This window comes from Chenopodium quinoa, unplaced genomic scaffold (assembly GCF_001683475.1).
Source record: "Chenopodium quinoa cultivar QQ74 unplaced genomic scaffold, ASM168347v1, whole genome shotgun sequence".
NCBI lineage: Eukaryota > Viridiplantae > Streptophyta > Magnoliopsida > Caryophyllales > Amaranthaceae > Chenopodium > Chenopodium quinoa.
The window spans coordinates 1,570,881-1,592,310 of NW_018743920.1; the positions used below are offsets into that span (position 1 = coordinate 1,570,881).

The window sequence follows — 21,430 nt, forward strand, 5'->3', positions numbered from 1 at the left end:
AAATTTCAAAAAAGTTAAATAGGATAGCTCCAAAAAAACAAAAAAAAAAAAAAACAAAAAAAAAGATGACATCATCTTTGCATAGCAGGAAAAATTCATTAATAGAGTGACATGTTGATAGTGATGATGGCAGCATACTCTGTTTTAGTAATAAAAAATAGATATATTATATTTTGAGAAATAGTTTTTTTTTTTTTTTTTTTTTTGGTTCATATGAGCCAGTAGGGCGGGGATGAGAATCGATCCCAGGATCACCTGGAACCGAGAAGAAAGCTCTTACCAACTGAGCTATCCCTCACTCTCTTTGAGAAATAGTTAATAGATATATTAGATTTGTTTATCCCATGACTTTTTTAAAAAAAAATAAATCAATAACTTTTTCATTAAATACGGGCTCCACAAGATAATTGGATAAACTTGTTTATTTATTTACGAAAATAATACGGAGTATATTCTAAAGGATAAACTGGTGCCGGCTAGCCATATTTAGAATTATTGTGCATTAAAGAGAAATATAACTATATAAGAGCGAGCATTTTTAATGCCCCGCTACTATATAAGAACGGTAGGTTAGTTATGTTTTCTTTCTATGTTTGGGTTCTTTGATCAAGCTTTTGTTACTGGTAAGGCCGTAAGGGTCTGTCAATCTGTTGGAGAACCTAGCTAGCCACCTCGCCGATCCGGTTAACAACAATGCTTGGTCTTATGCTACAAACTTTGTTCCTGGAGAGTGAAGTGGTTGTTAGGAGTTTAGGAAGATCAAGAAGGCAGTGTTGTACATGTACTTGTACATGAGTTTTGAACTTCTTGTGCATCAATGTAAATTGTGTTTATTAATTTAGGTTAATTAATGAAATAATAATTTTAATGCTATTTTGTGACAATTTATAATACGTTTTATTTTGGATAAGATACGGGGACACTTAGACACAATTTTGTTAAATTATGCGACTTTAAAGAAGGGTGCACGTAATTTAGGAGTAAGGAAAGCTTGTACTAAGACATGAAAAGAAGGGGATTGGATTGTTAAGAAAACAAATTAATCATAAATAACCACTTTGACAGTGTACAACCAATTCAACTCTTACAAGAACATAAAATTAAGAACCTTACAACAGAGGATGCACTGTGATACATTTTGCACAGCTGAGATAAGAAAGAATACATGTGAGAATCAAGACTGTAACCCAATGCCAATGCAAGCATTAATCTACAAGGAGAACGCCAATTTGTGCCTGCATATATAACGAATGGCGTATGAGTTAATAGACATGAAGTAGAAAAATACAACTGAATTATGTTTCAGAAGTTTTACTCACATTTTCCAGTTCAAGTACTGATCAACTGTAAGAGGTTTTAGACCTTCAAACCAGTTAAGCATAAATATATTTTCGATATCTAGTCTGAAGACCTGGAAATTGTGGCTCTCTGGCCAATCTGATCAAAACATAAATCACTTACTTTGTTAGCCTTTACAAGAAAATATCAGTCAGACTATAGGATTACGATTATAAGGGTGTGTGGTAGAAGAAATGTACTCACATATCATCTCAGGATGCTTAGTAAATAAGACAGACCTCGCGTATTCAGCTTCTTTAGAGTCTGCATCAACTAGTTTCAACTGTAAAACCAAAGGTCGAGCATGAAAAATTGTTCTAAGTAGCAGAACATCATCTACATACAAACATTACAATATACACTTACAGATAAGATAAGCGTACTTTTCCTGTAAGAGTTATTCTTGCACAGGTGGGATTTTCAGGATCAGTATTTCCACAAGTCCCAATTGGGTATTCGCTTACTGTTAATGAAGAGGTTGGTCCTTCAGAGCATTCACAGAGGAGGGATCATATTTTGCTAAGTAGAAGTATGGTATGCCTGTACTTTCGCCAGGTAGTCCATCACTAATCGAAACCACGTTGCTACATGTAGGTACATCATTGTTATAATTAACAAGAATGATAATACAAGTATACAAAATCAAGCATCATAGAGTTTTTGTGCCTTGCCAATTTGTAAAAGAATGATATATCTTCCACCGACAGAGAAAAAACATCAATTGCAACATCGTGAATTCAAGATAAACACAATGGAAGCACTAGGCATCGTTAGGCTAAGGAAATAATGTCCATTATATAAATTGTACATCCGGGTGTATTTCACTCAAGGGATCATTCTTTGCCCATTACTCAATTGGGAGAGCTCTATATGTTTTTTTGAGCAAAAATTGAGTATGGGTGTAGGGTATACATGTTACATCCGGGTGTATAATGGACACCTTAAAGAGGGGAAATGGTGGGGCGAGAGATCACCCAAAAGGAGATCCTCCTAAATCGGCGGAAATGGTACTGCAAAAACATGAAAGCAACACATTAGCTTCATTTACAATAGATCAGATACTTGACATACTTCAACTTAAAAACAACGCAAGGTAGTAAACAAGTACTTTTGATACTGTCAAATGAGCAGACTTATTTTGCATGCCAAACAAGAGCACCTAAATCTAAAGGATCAAAGTCAACGGTTGATCATGATTTTTTTAAAAGTCAAACGCTGAATATATAATTTTTATCTAACTCCAAACTCATTCTCTCTAGTGATGTTCAGAAATTTTGGATTTACCTCATTCGTTTGTTCTATTACTTACACAAACAGTACCAATTTTTAAAATTATGAAAAATATGTGTGCATCATCATATTGGCTAATAACTAGATTAATTAGAAGATTGTGAACTTTATAGTTTAGCTATTGTCCATCAAATAAAACTCATATAATTAGAGATGGACCATCTATTAACACGGGGAAAATCTAACACACAAGCATATAAAACACAAAACACAGCTTAGAGATCCCACCGCACCTAGTGTGCCTACTATTGTAATAGATTGACTAGTAGTGAACACAAAATGACATAACTATTAAATCGCACATAAAATATGAGAAAACAGATTGAATAAGATCCAAAATGATGAACAGAGGACTAGAAAGTAGAAACTGATATCTAAATGAGTCAAATTGCAATCAGAAAACATATACAACGTATAAAACATTAACGAATAGCAACATCATATTAGGTGAATCTATTGAAAGAATGAAAATGAGAAAATTACTTGAGGACACCCCAGGAGTTTTGGGATACCAACCAACGAGCATAGTCAGCAATGTCATTGTGGTCGGGTTTGTTGACAGACAGCTTCAGCAAACGCCCCTCAACACTATACTCAAATGCAACACCAAAATCAAATATGTTAGCAGAATAGTTACTCTGAAAATTGGAGATGTTCTTGTTATTCTCTTTTTCGACTCCATTTTATTTTTCTGATAACAATGCAAGATAGAGGATACTCTCACAGGATACAGTACTATTGCTTCCTATAAAAACAACGTTTTGATGGGTACTAGTTTCCTTTTTAAGTAACATTAAATCTTATGGTCTTTAAGTACATATATCTAGCTGTTAATGTGATTTGGTTGCAACTTGCAAGACTTGCTATTTGACATCTCTTGAGATTAAAATATTCTAGTCAAATTCAAATGCAATACAAGAACTTCTTCCCATATTAGTTCGGACACTAGTAAGGGCATAGTTTTAGAAGATAAGTTGTGGTTAGGTCACGACTTGGTAAGGATTATACTGGATGCTCATATTACACCAACTGCGGATTCAGATGATTTTGAATTGAGTCAAAATCAATCTGGAGTGATGACTGCTAAATCTGTTCACTCTTTCCAAACGGGGAACCGACATCAATATTCATGTAAGGATGGCTCAACAGTTTCGGGAAACACCTATGGACTCTAGGTTTGCTCCTGAAAAGGAAACGTTTTGTCTGGAAGATTATGCAAAGGGTTCTGCCAGTCAAAGTTAATCTTAGGAAGCAGAATATCCTGGTATCATGCCATTTCTGCAGTCAGTTTACAGAAGATGAGAAACATCTTTTAGGGACTGGACAATGTCAAGACATTGGAGATCCTCATATCTGAATGTTAATTTGAAATACAGCATTACAGTCTTTATTTCAGGTCGGATAAGAAATTATATGAGTTTATTTCATAAGAAAGACAGGCCTAATAGCTCAAAGAGCATTAGAATCTGAAAGTTTGAAACAGTCTCCCAGGCTCTGTAGATTCGTCGAAAAATTTAAGAGATATGGAGTATTTTTGTAGATTTAAGGGTACTTCTGAGAATCCCATGTACTAAGAGCTCAATTGATAGCTTGAGAAATCAAAATGTACCATCTTCAGCACTGACGAACTCTGTAGAAGACTGTAACCAGGAAAAGCCTGAGTGTTATACTAACAGGGTCTTCTCGACTAAGATACTTGCTGATGGATCATGGAAAAGAAATAAAAGAAACTGGTGATTGGACGGGTTCTACTTGAGAATGGGAATATGTTTGAGATAGACAAAGAAACTCAATGTCTAATTGCTGCAACACAGCTTCAGACAGAATAATTATTTGATGTTCTTAAGAGACTACTGAAAGCAGAAAGCAGAGGAAAGCAGGATGTCAAGATATTCTCAGATTGCAGTTTCTAGACTTTTAGATGTTGCTAAAAACATGCAATCAAGTCCAATGGAAAACGTTAGCATTATTAGAGATTGCTAGTAGCGTAGAATTTTGTTGCAGTTTGATCTGCTGTTTTATGTTGTCCTTGCTGTCAAAAAAAAAAAAAAAAAAAAAAAGAAAGGTGCAAAACCTTAAACGTCACTTATTTAGGAATAGAAGAAGTTATTAAAATATAGGATAATGCTATATGCAGCCCTGACGACAATTCACGAGTAAATCGGTGTAATAAATGCTTATTTATTGTCTTTTCTTTCCACTTTTAGCTTCTTATATGCAGCCCTAAGGGCTGCAAATATCTTTTTCCTAAAATATATACCAATTGCCATTACATTGCTGTATACCCAATTTAGTACTTACATGAATTTGATAGTGTATACCACTTTCATAATGTACATACATATTAGCAGGTTACAAATTACAGCAGACACTATACAGTGATATACATTTTGCATTGTAATTTTGATCAGAAACAATGTTTTATATACCCTTGACATTTACAATTGAAACAACATGCCTGAATCAGTAACAGAATCGCAATGCATGAATTTACAAAGAGTTTGCCAATTTGTGCCTGCACATACAAAACAATTAAATGAGATTTATGCAGTTCAGCTAATTAGAGCTTCATATACACGGAGTACTTGTATATTTATTCAGAATCATGATTGAGCAAATTCACTTACATTTTCCATTGTAAATATTGATCAACAGTAAGAGGTTTTGGACCTCCAAACCAGTTAATCATAAATATATTTTTAATATCTAGCTTGTAGACTTGGAAGTTGTGACTCTCCGGCCAACCTATGCAAACATAAACCATTGTGTTAGCATCAAAAATTTTACCCAGCCGATGGATAAAAAAGAATTTCATTTACCTCAAATATGGAGTAGATAACAGAAAGAATGTCTTTATTTACCTTTCATCTCAGCATGCTTTGCGAACAAGGCAGACCTTGCAAATTCTGCTTCTTTGGAGTTTGCATCAACCAGTTTCAACTGAAAAAGATCACGAAGGCAATGAATCATATAAGTATGCACATGTACTTCTGATCAATACTGCTAATAATTACTTCGTACATATTAGACTAATATCCTAATAAGTCATACACGTCCACATGTAATTTACTAATTGTAAACATAGTCTGGCCTTTCAGATTGAACTGCTGCCAAGTTTCGAAGCCAGATTTGAAGCTGAATATCTACAACATTACAATCTTACAGATGATTTCACCAAACACTAAAACCACAAATTACTGAAGAGAAGCACACCTTTCCTGTAAGTGTAATTTTTGCACAAGTGGGATTTTCAGGATCCGTTTTTCCACAAGTCCCAATTGGGTACTCACTGATTGCCAATGAGGATCTTTGGTCCTTCAGGGCGTTTGCTGCAGTTGGATCAAGGGTTGTCAAGTAGAAATACGGTACACCTGCACCTTTGCCTGGCTGCCCATCACTAAACGAAACCACATTCCTACAAGCAGATTCCAGATACATCATAATGTCAATCACTTGATACTATTCCTAAAACCAATTCAGAAAGAGTTTGTGGGGTTCACAAATTGTAATAAAACGATATCTATCATCTCCTTTAGGATGTACTTGTAAGTTGTAAGGACAAAGACCCTCTCAGCAGTTTAACTACTCGAAGATTAATTGGGGTAAATATTATGTGAAAACAGAAATTTGTTAATGTGTGCTAAATCAATGAAGACATTATTGCCAACCGTGCCTCAACAACATACAGCACTGATGTGGCAAGTATAAGACTCCCAGTAATTAAATTGATCATGCATAGGTAAAACCTCAAAAACTTGATGTGTGGTCTTGTGGATTGTAGAACATATATTGTTGTGGAACATATATTGAAATTGATTGACAGAAAATAAAAATCGTTATCAGCACATTGATGCCATCACATCGGAAGCACTGAAGGCTCGATCAAACCGGATCATCTAATAAAATTTGATAACTCAAACAATTGTAACAAGAACACGAACCAAATGGATGCCATGACATTGAAAGACTATCAAAATCAAACAAACAAATAACTAACAATGCCATATCTGTTATGAGTAAATGTGACACCGATACACAGAACCCGACTTCAGCACTAAAACCCGACATAAATTTAAAAACCATGAAGAGCGAGAGGAAAGAAAAACAAAGCTGGGGAAAGAGTGAATACCCAAAAGGTGCTCCTCCTAAATCTGGAGAAATGGTACTGCAAAACAAATGATGTAAATATTAGCTTAAACCTCAACAGATTACTTTCACCTTAAATTGAACACTTAAACACAATATATTACCAAAAGATAATTCTTTTCCGTTTTGAATTCGAACATTGAAATAATTACATTTGATTTTTCAAGGCCAGCAAAAACAAGTTAGATGTTTCACTTCAATCTTGTGATGATTGAATGTAGTAAAACTGTAAAAGGGTATAACTACTACTTTAGTAAGATGAAAGCTAATATTCAAAGTTCGTCTTCCATTGGATGTCTACTAGCTTAGTTGGCAACATTTTCGAAGACATGTAATTGAATCCCAACTATATTACAGTGACTCCCTCTACACACCACCAAAAAACCAACTTCCCCAAAATTGGTCAACACCAATCTAAGTAATTTAACTCAATTCTTTCATATGACAAAATCAATGTCCGCAATCTAATAAACCCATTTAAGATACAAAAAAAACAGATTGAATTAAAACCCAAATAATCAAAGATACAAAAATTTAAGGGGTTTTCAATTAATCAATTGCTATCAGAAATATAAACATCCCAGTAAACAGTTAACTATAAAAATTGGAAATTAATAGAAAGGAAGAGAGAAATATACTTGAGAACACCCCAAGAGCTCTGGGAAACCAACCAACGAGCGTAAGCAGCAGCATCATTGGGGTTTGGTTTGGAGAGAGAAAATAATAAGCGGCCTTCAACACTAAACTGGAAGTGCAACACCATCAACATCAAATATGAGAAGAGTGAGGTTGCTTTGAAGATTGGAACTTTTGTCATTTTCATGGGTTCCATTGATGATAAAGGAAGAAGGAGATTGGATTACTTTTGTCTTTGTTTTAAAGAGTTGGATTGCTTTTATATAGAAAAGGAATATGATTAAGGTGAGATTAAAGAAGTTGATGATATGAGTTGCCTAATTGAGTGAATTTGGTACTCCGTAAAAGTTTGTACATTGCGTTGAAGTGTGCTCTTTCGTGATGTAATTGCATATCTATATTGATAATTTTGATGATAAGAGAGTATTATGTGGTGCCTGATTGAGGGTTTAAAGCAAAAAAATTTAATTCGTGATTGACATACTAATTGGTAACTAATATGAATTAAAAGATAACGTCATAACGGTAACAAAATTTTATCAAAATGTGATTTTAATTGAAAATAGCATGCTATTAGTTGCCTATTTGATTGAAATGGGTATTGGAGGCATGCATTGTGTTGAAGTGTGATCTTGAGTGATGTAATTGCAATTTAAAGGATAGCAAAGTTATTATTTGATGTTTGAACACTTCAATTAGTGAATAAAAGAGAGACTATTATCCTTAAAAGTTAAGTTTTCCCGAACAAGAAAAAACAATTCTCATAACCTTATACTTCATATTTCATAAGTTACGCAATAAAATCACGAATGAAGTCACATCATACACAATAGCTAGCCTGACCATTTTATTCATCTCAATTTTAAAAAGAAATGTGCACTTAAGACATTTAAATCGATACATTTTACGTATATGTATTCATATTTGGACAAAGAATACTACTTAACTCTAATGCCAATTATAGAGTACTTAATAAGCTAAATTTTTTACCAGGGTCCACACCAGATAAAAGGTTAAAATTCCAAATTTCGTATCTACAGTAATATTAATCAAGTAATTTGATACTCGTATTGTATCTTACAACCATGAGTTTGTGCGATCAAATCCTATTAGAGACTCTTTAAAGTGGTTTTCTCTTACCGTTACCCCTTTCCTCCACTCCTAAAGAGTCTAGTCTGCTAACCTGGATCGATTATACTTGTGAAAGTTCCAATCCGGAAGGTACCTTCCCTTTACCAATCAAAAAAGAAAAAAATTGATAGGAGTACTCGTACAAGTCAATTTTGTCAAAACCGGACACAAGAAGGAAGTGAAAATTCTTCTACAGCAAAGGTTGTAGCAACCGGTGACTTTCCAACTTAACGACCACTCTGCATTCCACCACTCTCTCTCCTTTGACCAACCTCCTTCCAATCTCTCAACTTTCTCCATTTCTTGATTGACCATTGCAGAATATCAAGCTCCAATTCCCAGAAAACCATCAAACTACAATGGGGCTATTTTCAATGGCATTCGCCGGCGGCAGTTTCATCCTTCTGGGAGCTTGGGAATCCCTCTCCTCTTCCTCCCAACCACCGCAACAACCACCCAACAACCACCGTCGATTCTCCACAATCACCCTTATCTCCGCCGCATCTCTCTCTCTCCTCTTCATCATCAACTCTCTTCTCTCCTTCTTCGACGCTATTTCTTCCTCTGACAAAATCGGTTCTACTCTCCAACTTCAGGTACTCGCGATTTCTTCCCTTTTCTTCATGTTTTCTCTTCTGGGTCTTCTCAATTTCTTCTCTAAATCGCTCAATTTCCCTTTTCCTTTACTCAATTTGATTCTTCTATTCGCTTTTCTCGAAGAATTTCTACTTTTTCATCTCCATTTGAAGGATTCTGATGGAATTGAGAATCGTTATTATGATTTAATGCTTGTTCCGATTGCAATTTGTGTGTTTTCTACTATGATTGAATTGGTTTCCCCAAATTCTGGAATCCCTAAATTGGGTCGTGGGTTAGGGTTAATTTTGAAGGGGACTTGGTTTGTGCAAATAGGGTTTTCGTTTTTTTCGGATTTGATTGCGAATAATTGTGCTTTGCATTATAAGAGTAGAGGGAATTATACGATTAATTGTAATGGTCATATGGATACTCATCGTGGTGGGGCGATTGCTGTGCTTTTGTTCAATTGTCATCTTGCTTTTCTTGTTACTGTGATTTGTGGAGTGTATTCGTGTTTTGGAAGAAGGTTTGCTGCTGAGGGTAATTACTCGAGTTATCGGCCTCTCGGTGTTGAGGTGCTAAGGGTGGAGAATCAAGGGACGTTTACTTTGGATTCGGATTCCGATGATGGTGGCAATGATGTGGTTAAACAAGAAGATGGTAGTGCAGGGTTGAGAAGGGAGAATGGTGCTGTGGAGTTGGGTGTTAATGGTCATGGCTCTCATTCAGTGAGTTAGGTAACTTGGTGCTTGTATGAGTAAACGAAAAGAATTTCTTCCTTTGATGCGAAAGATAGAAGATTACATGTAGATTGCGAAGGGAGTTACAAGGAGTAGGAAAGGGAATTATGCCTTCGAATTCGGGGAAGATAACTGTGGTTGTCATCTTTGTATCAGGTGATCATAGTTATGAGTGTTATGAAGTATTCACATTCATTCTTTGTTAGTGCTTTTGGAGCATTTTCAGCCATAAAATGTTTTGTTTGTATATTAAGAACAAAGAAAGCTTAAATATTATAGTCCTATGGAATTATACTTTCTATTGTGGCATAATTCTTGTTTAGTGTGTATAGCTTTTCAATTCAACAATTATTTTGTCTTTTCATATTTGGTTCATCATCAGCAAAACAATTTTATATGTTTTGTTTTGTTAAGGTTAAATGATATGGAATATGTGGAAAGATCACAATGTTTTATGTTATTCCCTTATGCATAAGAGCACATTTGCCAGTTTTCCCCCTGCTGTAATTGTTGCTTTGGGCAGCTTGACTCTCTTTGATAAGCCTGAGCTTTGGTTGACTTGCCAATCTTTTAAAGTGAATTGAATCACCGTTAATCATCTTGCTATTTTCGTGCTATGATAGATCGTGTCACGACACTCTCATTTTGAGCAGTGTCAATATTATGATACACCTGTTACATCTATCCTCTGATTTCATCTGTGTCTGCTATTCTGTTAGCCCGATTGCCTTGTCTTGCAGCAAGCATTGCTTAAGAATTTTTGTCTTGCACTTTCATGTGCTCACAGTTTCTCACAATGCCACTGTTTCTGTTATTAGTTTCCTGTTTATTCCAATCACCTGTCCATCTGATGTGGAGGATTATATTTGGTAACAAGATCAGCTTAGAGTGAATAAAGTTGATAAACCAGAACTTTATAAACTGGTTTCATCAATCAAGTCACTACTACTCTAGTGTATTGATAAACTGAAACTTTATACATCATTTTCGTCACCCAAATCACTCCTACTCTTGTGAAATCTACACAAAATTATATACACCAGCAAACTGAATGTACTTAATATAGCTAGTAGCCAATAGTACTTATCCAGCCTTGCTTTCGACATATCATCTGAGAACCAACTCTGCTTTCCTCCCCTTGTACTGAAGATCTCAATCAAAGATATCATCATAGCACTAAGGAAACTGCCTACTCCGAACACACTAGTATACAGGGCTATTCCCATTGTCCTCATTTTAACAGGAACTTCACCATAAAAGAACTCTTGCATGCCCACAACTGTGAAGATGTCTGATATGCCTAGTAATATGTATTGTGGTAGCAACCAAAATATAGTCAATGATGGAGTTCTGAGTCTCTTCTCTTCTACCAAGGCGGCAATCACCATGGCAATGATAGAAAGGACCATTCCTGCTCCCATTCTCTGCAGGACAGTTATTCCCTTCTCATTTCTGGTGATAACTTGTGTACATGGAACAAGAATCTTGTCATACAAGGGCATCAGGAGGATAATTGAGACAGTAATGGCTCCTTGAAGAGTCGCTGGTGGTATTTTGAACTTAGTGCCTATATTTCGTTTCATCGTCATGCCCTGTTTGGTGAAGAATGTGGCTGGTTGTTGGAAGATCACAGCAAACAGCAGCAGCATGGTCCAAATAGGTAAGAGCCTTAGTGATACCTTAATATTGTCAGAAAGGCGAATTCTTTTACTGGGTTTCTCATCAACTTCCTTGGTTCCTACTAACTTCTGGCTTGAGATTTGATTTTCCTGCAGCCTTTAAGAAAGAGGAAAAACAAAGACCATTACTGTTAGAAATTCTGTTTTGTTGAAAGGAAAAATGAAAGATGCTTTGATTTATCAAGTGCGAGTACCTATTGAATACAAAGTAGAAATCTCTTTGATTTTTCAATTTAATGCATTCGGTTGAAAACTTGAAATAGAAGAAACTTACTCTAACTCTGGAACATCCGCTTTGCGATGGGATTCACCGATGCCACAGTTGAACACCCTTGATATAGCAGCTTTTAGACCATCAACCGTAGTCTTGAGTGGATTATGATTATCAACCTTGTGATCATTTGCGAAATTAAATGTATAGCTTCTGGTGCCGCTGGAAAACAAGATGATAGACGCGATCATGGCCAAGGTAGGAACTGCAAAGCCTAGAGACCAGCCTAAAGTGTCTTGGATGTATGACATTACAGAAACTCCCAAGAGGCTGCCACTGCAAACACCGAAGTACCACCAAGTGAAGAAGAGGGTCCTTTTACTGGATTTTTTAAGGTCTGTTTGGTCAGTGGGCAAGTCTTCTTCTTCTCCGAGTTGATCTGCTCCAAAGGCTTGCAAGGAAGGGTTGTAGCCTCCTTGGCCGAGTGATATTAAACAGAGTGACCAAAACATGAATGCGTTGGAGATATTCTTGTTCACTGGCCATGCCCATTCGAATGTAGTTGATGTTAATGCTGCAAGGCCCTTTTAGTAGGGGCAAAGGAGTAGGAATAAGTAGAGGCTTACCAAAGCAAAAAGGAGGAAAAAAAGAGGGGGGGGGGGGGGGGGGGGGGGGAGGGGGTTGGAAATGAAGCAAGAGATGTTAATTGTAGAATTTTTGATAATTAAAGACAATTTTAAGGAGTATTTATTTAGAATAACTCAAGGTTTGATAGTTAAAAGACGTTTTATAATAGCGAATTGAAAAAATGAAATCAAATAAGAACTAAATAGGGAATTATTTTGACACTCCAAACATTGATTATGGCACTCTCAGCTCATTATGAGTCACAGTTTTCTGTGCTCTACTTACAAGAAGTAATAAAATCATCTTCCAAACTTTTGACCGTATGTTACGGAGTACATGGTAAAAGCTAAAAACAATCCGATTCCTTATACTTTTACAACACATATACAATATTTGTTCAAATAAATGATAAAAAGATTATTATCGGAGATGTCAACTAATTTAGTTGGTTAATTTCTAGGATAGTAGTCAAAATCTGTATCAAATTCCATCTACATTATGCCAATAGCACTATCTGTACCCAAAAAAAACACATTTGCAATTCGTCAGGGCAACAAAAGTGCATTTTGCCGTGGACACCACCAAGGCACCAACACCTAACATCTGTATGCTATATTGCTATGATGTGAAATTGTGAACCAATACATTATTTATTTTAATTTTATACTTTTAGGTAACACCTTTGTAGAATTATAGAGGAGATTTCTTATCATCATTGAAAAATGTTTAACTTCTAAAAATATGGTAGGTTGATAGGATTTCACTCAAAATCTTCTCCAATACACATGGAAAAACTCTATATTTGTATTGCATTCAATTCACAAAGACAAAAACCAATCAATTTACATGGGTGTTTGCTTAATTAGCAATTATCACAACCACAAAATAGCCAAAGTACGTAATTCAACGAATAAGGCAAAATATGAGTGGCATTTCATAAATCCTCAAAGCTTATTAGTAGCTAAACTTATATATTTCACTTCACTTTTAATTCATGACGACTTAGTCACTTAAACACCTCTAACCTCCCATCTACCCTCCTATTGCCATATGGATGCGAAAGTAAGCCAAATGTCCCAAGACCAAGGGCCAAGGAATTATGGCTATATATGCTACCATCCTATAGCTTGGCTACGCTACATTTTTTCGTCACAACTCACAAGGATTGTATAGTTATACATGTAGGTGTAGATGAGAACTTACCAGAATATAGAATAACGATGAAACCAATATTGTTGAGTAGTGATCCCATAAAGAATCAGCAAGAGGAGCCACCAAGAGTGGCATAATAGATGTAAGCCCACACCAACTATTTACAGTTTTAGCTGCTGCTGAATTGCTCATATGTATAATATCCGTAAGATATGTCACCAAATTTGATGCCACCCCTTTGAATGCAAATCTCTCCATGCCCGCAATCACTGTAAACACGTACATGTACATGCACATGCACGTTGTACGAATCAAATAAGACCTCGAGTTTCTAATTTCTTTTTGCTTTTTAGCCGAGTAATTAATACAACTACATCAACAAGCCAGTTCATATGATATTATCTAGACATGATTTGAGAACGTATGAATAAATTGAAGACTAACCCAAATATTTCACAAATTATATATTACTCGTAAAGTTAAACATTGTAAAACACAAAGATTAATAATTTTGCATGCATTGTCCAAGTAAAATGTTATTTTAAATTTTAAAAATTGTGTCTTTGAGATGAAAATAATGATGAATAATAGATAGAGTAACTAACATACCTATAAGCATGATACATGGTTTGTTGAGGGCTCTAGATTTCTGTCTTCCTTCCATGTAGAAAGAGCAGTAAAGAAGAATAATATAACTATAATAATGTGGTAGAAATTACCAAAAACCTCCAATTAATAACTAGCAATATCATCATTAATCTTCCTTAATCTTTTCTGAAATTTCATGAAGACAATTAAGACTCTTAAGCTTTGGTAGCCAAAGTTTCCATTATATATTTGTTGTGCGCACGTATTGTACCCATTAGGCCATTATTGATCATGAAACACAATGTGTAAAGTTTTTTGTTTTATGTTATAATGGGGTTATTAGACATGCCACTAATAATAAACTTTATGAACACATTTTTCTTTTTCCATTTTTGGTGACATGGATACTTATTTTGGGGGTGGGAAAGGGGTTCATGATGATATATGAGAGGTATATATAAAATTAATAATTGTATATAAATTATAAATTAAACAAGCTTCTAATCACGATATATTGATATCGGAAAAAAACTAAACATATTGGATGAGATTATATGTTCTCTTTTATGTTCAATAAATTCGAGATATAAATTTAGATAACTTTATATTATAAGGGCCGGTGATAATTGTTATGTTTTAATTAAGGCTATTTAACAAGCTAAGTTGAGTTCGCCATACAATTACAAAAAATTCAAAAATGTTTATACATATGAACATTAGGCAAAATCGTAACAACCTAAATGTTTTTGTTTTTGTTTTTTTTGTTTTTTTTACATCGAACAACGACCTATATGTTAGTTATATAACTAACATATAGGTCGTTGTTCGATGTCAAAAAAAAAAAACAAAAAACACAAAAACTCTATATGTTAGTTACTATAACTAGCGTATTTCTCATATATAATTGTAACTAGCGTATATGTTTCATTGTTCATACACCACATGCGCAAAGCGTGTGAGGTGTACTTGCCATCGCATAATTTGTGTTAGCACCGGCGTGTGGCACAAGTTGAAGTGTGTGGTGCACACACCAAGTCATGTGATCGTATGCTCCTCCACACTTCAATACATGTTGTTAGGTCATCATGGTTTCAATTCAACCTAAGTGAGAAAGTGTTTTAAGTTGTCATGATATAGTAAAATATTTGCGTGCATGATCACTGTTGAGTCCCTTAGGTTTTGATTGATAGTTTTGAATGATGACAAACAGCTAAGGGAAACAGGTCTTTGAAAGTGTTCAATACAGTTGGGGGAACCAACTAAAATAGAACACTGTTTTCCTAGATAAGTTATTGATTATATGAGTTATCTATTGAACTAACTTATCTATATACAGGAAACAGTTAGATGATAAATGTGCTATGTACTGGTGGGGAACCAGTATGAACCGTTTCCTTGACTGCTATGCGGAAAAGCAGTCACATACTCTTTATTGTGCATTAACCATGTTACATGTGCAGTAGTTGAGTTGATTCCAAGACTTGGAGCATAGAAGCCTTTCGAAGATATTTCGAAGAAAGATTGTTTGCTCATAATAGAAGTATTCAAGGAAGATTCAAGTCTTGAAGATTACATGAAGAAAAGACGATTTATGCTTTAATATGTTATCTAGGTTTTCATGTAATATGCTCCGTAGTATGCTTGCATGTTTGGGTTATATAAGTGCTTAAAAGTATATTGAAGTATGATATGAAATCTGGTACAAAGTTGGAACAGGTTTCATAACATGTTTCAATTCAGGGAACCAGGTCGGGGAACCAGGTTCACTGTACGAAATATTCGAGCTGCCGTTTTGGAAAAAGATTTTACAAAAAAGATTTTTTCGAAAAGATTATTTTGAAAATATTTTGTGCAGCTGGAAATAAGATGAAATATTCTTGGTTACCTAAAAACTAGGAGTATTTATCTTAATTGATTCTATCTTTGTGATTAAATCAAATAAGATAAATACTTTCCTAAAATTACAATATATCTTATTCTCTAAGATTGTGTGATTTAAGGAAACTAGGTTTTAGGAATCTAAGCTTATATAAACTCATCTTATTTCACATATTTCGTGTGCCTCTCTAGAAATTAAAAAGAGCAATTATTTGAGAGCATATACTTAAGCACTAATCCCATTCATCAAGTCATATACAAGAGCATTCTAGTACAAAAACATTTTCTCTTAATTAGCTTCGTAGAAGTGAGATCAAAGGAGAGTTCTTGATTCTTGTATTGAGTCTTTAACAAAGGGGTTAAAGGCTGGGTGATTGTTTGTGAGTTCAAACACATTGGGCTTACGAGTGTAAGTCGAGAGCACACTCGGAGTAGAGTGTGGGGTAGACTGGTTCCCGGAGTAGGGAAACAGTAGAGTGTTCTTTGTCTTTGTTTTTCGGAGTAGATTAATAAAGGACTTAGGATAGGAGGACGTAGGCCTGAGTTGGCTGAACCTCGTTAAATTTGTTGTGTTCTTTATTGCTTTGTTTTATTCCGCTGCATAAGGGAACCAGCACAACTGGTTCCTTACACATAATCCGAAAAGAAGCAAAAATCGCTAACGATTACTTAACACTCAATTCACCCCCCCCCCTCTTGAGTGCCCATTGAACCTTCAATTGGTATCAGAGCCTAAGCTTCTCGAAAGAGTAACATCTAGAGGAGTTAAGAATGAGTACTTAAGAATTAAGTGCAATCGGTTATGACAACAAGTCACCCAAGTTTAATGGAAATAATTATGCTTGGTGGAAGAACAGGATCCAGAATGTTATCATGGGTATTGATTATGAATGCTGGCTCGTAGTTAAAAATGGTCCTAATATCATTCTCAAGACAGATGTTGAGGGGAACCAGGTTCCCAAGAAAGATAGCGAATTGGTCACTGCTGATCACAAGTTGCTGGAGAAGAATGCTAAGGCAATGTCAATACTACAACAAGCAATAGGTGAGACCGAAACAAATCGTATATCTGGCTGCAGTAGTGCTAAGGAGATATGGGACACCCTTGAACTTGCGTTTGAGGGAACCAGTGAGGTAAAACGGTCTAAAATTGATTTAATCATGTCTAAATATGAATTGTTTGCCATGAATAAAAATGAAAAAATCAATGATTGCTTTCGTAGGTTTATGACTATTGTAAATGATCTTAGATCTCTTGGTAAAAATTTATCTGACGAGGATCTTGTGAGAAAATTATTGCGTAGTTTAACAGATGCATGGACAGCCAAGGTAACAGCAGTATACGAAGCAAAGGATTTGTCTACCTTGTCTCTGGAACAGCTGATTGGTTCCCTTATGACTCATGAGATGCTGATTGACTCTAAGTCTGAGAAGGAACCAGCAAGAGGCATGGCGCTTAAGGGAACAGTAGAAGAAGATGAAGATGAAATTAGCATGATTGCAAAAAGATTTGAGAGATCTCTTCGAGATCAAAGAAAGAATTTCAAAGGTAAGCATTTTAAAAACTATAAAAAATCTAACTCTAATTCTTCTTCTACAGGATGTTTCAAGTGTGGAGAAAAAGGACATCTTATTCGAGATTGTCCTAAGTGGAATGACAAACAGTCTAAATCCGGAGATAAACAAGCATACAAGAATGCCATGATAGCTTCCATGTGGGGAGACTCTGACTCAGGGTCAGATGAAGAAGAAGGATCACCCAACTCAGATGTTTGCCTAACTGCCTTTACAAACATCAAGGAAAACAACACTGGTCCAGGAACCAGAGGGGGAACCAGTACATTCAACAAATGCTTTATGGCAAAGAAGGATGTACTACATGAACGCAAGGTAAGCTTAGAGCAAATTAGAGAAGATATGCATGAATATGATAGAGAAAATATGCTTGCTTGTATTGATTCCTTACTAGATGAATGCTATAAATTAAGTGAAACATACATAATTTGCAAAAGAGAATTAAAAGAAAAAAGTGGTGAATGTAATATTGCTATTGCTAGCTGTGATCATCTAGAAGGAGTCTGTTATGAACTAAAAAATCAAGTAGCAGAACTAGAGGTTGAATTGGACAAGTGTAAAGTGGAACTAGAAAAGGAAAGATCGTTTGAACCAATTGATGGTGAAGAGGATCTGACCTCCTGGTTCCCTAGAGACTTATCAACCACTAGTGATACTCTTGATTTTTCAGTAGCTATAAGTAAAGCAAATTCATGTACTAGAACTTCCTTGTTGAAGGCCTTTGAAACATTGGCTTACAACCTGGAAAATTCTCACAAGGAAATTGCTTCACTTAAAGCTGCACAGTTCACTGTTTCCCCTACAGGTACCAGTGTAGATGTCAGTAATATGATTGATAAGTATGAAAGTAATATTTGTGATTTGCATGCGGAAATCAATCAACTGAAAAAGGACAAGCAACCAGTGGTTGTTGACATGTCTATTGACCGTATGGTTTCAAAGCTTAATCTACAATTCGAAGCTTTAAAAAGTAACTTTGATTTTCTTAAAGAGAAAAACGAATTGTTGACTAAGACACTTGAAACCAGAGAAAAAGAACTTAATGATAGTCATAGACATGTGGACAAATTATTGAATGCTCAAAAATCCTTAAATTACCTGACTTCATCAAGAGGAAACAGAGGAAAAGTTGGTCTCGGTTATACTAGACAGAGAACCAGGACTAACTGGTCTCCCAGAGAAACCACCTGGATCAAAGAATATCAACGAGGCAAGTATGTCATGACTAAAGAGATGCATGTGTGTTTTCATTGTGGTAAAAATGGACATAAGATACATGAATGTCCAGCTAAGAAAATTAGTGCTAATAAGAACAGCAAGGGTGCAAAGTGTGTTTGGAGAAGAAAGGATCAACAAGTTGTTAATATTGTTGAAAAGGGACCCAAGTATGTTTGGGTTCCTAAATCTAATGTTTGATTTGCTCTTGCAGGCTAGAGTGAAGGGAGACACCTATTGGTATTTGGACAGTGGTTGCTCAAGACACATGTCCGGGGATAAAGATCAATTCCTTTCACTAGTGGCCTTTGATGGAGGAAGTGTCACCTTTGGGGATAACAGCAAGGGAACCATCACTGGTTTAGGTAAGGTTGGTAAGACACTTTCTAACGCAATAGATGATGTTTATTATGTTGAAGGCTTGCAACATAATCTCTTGAGTATTTCTCAATTATGTGACAAAGGTAATAGAGTTGAGTTTCAAGCCAACCTATGTCACATAGTTAACTCACAAACAGGAGAACTTGTATGTGAGGGAACCAGGAAGCATGATGTTTACATCACCTTCTTAGATAAAATCCCTCAAGACAAGTCCATCTGTTTGAGAGCTGTTTCTGACAATAATAAATGGATTTGGCATAAGAGGTTTGGACATGCTAGCCTAACACTTCTAAACAAACTTAAAATACGTGACTTAGTTGTAGGCCTTCCTAACATTAAGTATGAAGCTGATAAAGTTTGTTCTGAATGTGTAAGGGGGAAACAGGTCAAAATTTCTTTTAAGCCTAAAACTATTATAGGTACCAGCAGACCCTTCGAACTTGTACATATTGACTTGTGTGGTCCCATGAGAGTACAAAGTCGAAGAGGTCATAGATATGTCTGCGTTATGGTTGATGATTATTCTAGGTACACTTGGGTAATGATGTTACACACAAAGGATGAAACGTTTGAAGAATGGGTAACATTGGTGAAACAAGTGGAGAACCAGCTCACCCACAAGCTGGTCTCGGTAAGATCAGACCATGGTACTGAATTTGATAATGCTAACTTTATTGATTATTGTAGGGAACATGGAGTTAATCACAACTTCTCAGCCCCTAGAACACCTCAACAAAATGGTGTTGTAGAAAGGAAGAATAGAACTCTTGAGGAGATGGCGAGGACGATGCTCATTGAGAGTGGTCTCCCAAAGAGTTTTTGGGGAGAAGCTGTTGACACTGCTTGCTATATATTGAATAGAGGTCTCATTAGACCAAAGTTAAATAAGACTCCCTATGAACTTCTTAAAGGTCGAAAGCCCAACATCACATACTTTCGTGTCTTTGGATGTAAATGTTATGTGCATAATAATGGGAAGAATCAACTTGATAAGTTTGATCCTAGAAGTGATGAGGGAATCTTTCTTGGATACTCTTCTCACAGCAAAGCATATAGAGTCTTCAATAAAAGGACTCTTTGTGTTGAGGAGAGTGTCCATGTCATTTTTGATGAATTTAACATGTCTTCTGAGATTGCGCAGGTACAACCTGATGAAGTGATTGGATTGATGGATTTCACGGGGAACCAGTATACTGGTCCCACGGATGAAGTGCAAGCAGATCTAGGCCTACCAAATACTCCACCAGATGATAATGATGAAGTGCCTAGAGAAGAAAAAGATAATGAGGACTCTGAAGGGGAACCAAGTCCTGATGGTTCCTCAAATAATAGATAGGTAATGAGTTCAGGGGGAACAGAAGAAGGTACCACCCCTGAACCTGAGGTAAGTAATGATAGAGGAAACAGCATGAATGTGAATCCTCCTGGCTCCTCAGAAGAAGGAGAGATCCATGAACATGCTGGTTCCCAACTTAATGAGAAAGCACAAAACAGTCTTAATTTTAAAAGTTATAGATATCAATCTTCTCATCCCACTGATCAAATAATTAGTGATATAAATAAGGGGATTCAAACGAGAACAAATGTTTTTCAAAACTTTTGTGCTTTCTATTCTTTCCTGTCTAATGTAGAGCCTACTGACTATAAAATGGCATTGACTGATCCTGATTGGGTACTAGCTATGCAAGATGAGTTAAATCAGTTTCAGAGGAACCAGGTTTGGCACCTGGTTCCCCGTCCCAAGGAAAGATCAGTCATTGGCACTAGATGGGTCTTTAGAAACAAGTTAGATGACCTTGGTACTATAGTCAGAAACAAAGCAAGGCTAGTGGTGCAAGGGTACAATCAACAAGAAGGAATTGACTATGATGAGACGTTTGCACCAGTAGCTAGGCTAGAGGCTATTAGGATTTTAATTGCTTATGCTGCTCACATGAATTTTAAGCTGTTTCAGATGGATGTAAAGACTGCCTTCCTCAATGGATATTTAAAGGAAGAAGTATATGTGGAGCAGCCACCTGGTTTTGAAGATGCACTGTTCCCCCAACATGTGTACAAGTTGGACAAAGCATTATATGGGTTGAAACAAGCTCCGAGGGCTTGGTATGAAAGATTGTCCAATTTCTTGATGGCAAATGATTACAAGAGGGGAACAGTAGACAAGACCTTGTTCATAAGAACCAGGGGGAAACACTTGATTGTAGTACAAATTTATGTTGATGATATTTTATTTGGTGCTACTAATCAGGTTTTATGTGATGAAT

General features: G+C 35.9%; 3 protein-coding genes and 1 pseudogene across 3 annotated transcripts; 1 reads left to right on the plus strand and 3 right to left on the minus strand.

The window, feature by feature from the left end:
• Positions 1 to 1,315: 1,315 nt before the first annotated feature.
• Positions 1,316 to 3,585, minus strand: LOC110687587 (annotated as a pseudogene).
• A 1,200-nt stretch (positions 3,586 to 4,785) lies between these two features.
• LOC110687836 (protein CREG1-like) lies at positions 4,786 to 7,792 on the minus strand. Its single transcript, XM_021864477.1, has 6 exons — positions 7,413 to 7,792; positions 6,758 to 6,793; positions 5,842 to 6,043; positions 5,490 to 5,568; positions 5,256 to 5,373; positions 4,786 to 5,143 (listed from the first exon to the last, which is right to left on the minus strand). Exons 1-6 carry the CDS (start codon positions 7,604 to 7,606, stop codon positions 5,119 to 5,121), a joined length of 654 nt encoding a protein of 217 aa, XP_021720169.1. The 5' UTR covers positions 7,607 to 7,792; the 3' UTR covers positions 4,786 to 5,118.
• A 1,108-nt stretch (positions 7,793 to 8,900) lies between these two features.
• Positions 8,901 to 9,857, plus strand: LOC110687683 (transmembrane protein 45B-like). The gene has a single exon (XM_021864309.1). The coding sequence runs from the start codon at positions 8,901 to 8,903 to the stop codon at positions 9,855 to 9,857; it is 957 nt and encodes a 318-aa protein (XP_021720001.1).
• A 790-nt stretch (positions 9,858 to 10,647) lies between these two features.
• LOC110687837 (protein NRT1/ PTR FAMILY 5.9-like) lies at positions 10,648 to 14,366 on the minus strand. Its single transcript, XM_021864478.1, has 4 exons — positions 14,139 to 14,366; positions 13,581 to 13,798; positions 11,814 to 12,334; positions 10,648 to 11,636 (listed from the first exon to the last, which is right to left on the minus strand). Exons 1-4 carry the CDS (start codon positions 14,191 to 14,193, stop codon positions 10,835 to 10,837), a joined length of 1,596 nt encoding a protein of 531 aa, XP_021720170.1. The 5' UTR covers positions 14,194 to 14,366; the 3' UTR covers positions 10,648 to 10,834.
• Positions 14,367 to 21,430: the final 7,064 nt, after the last annotated feature.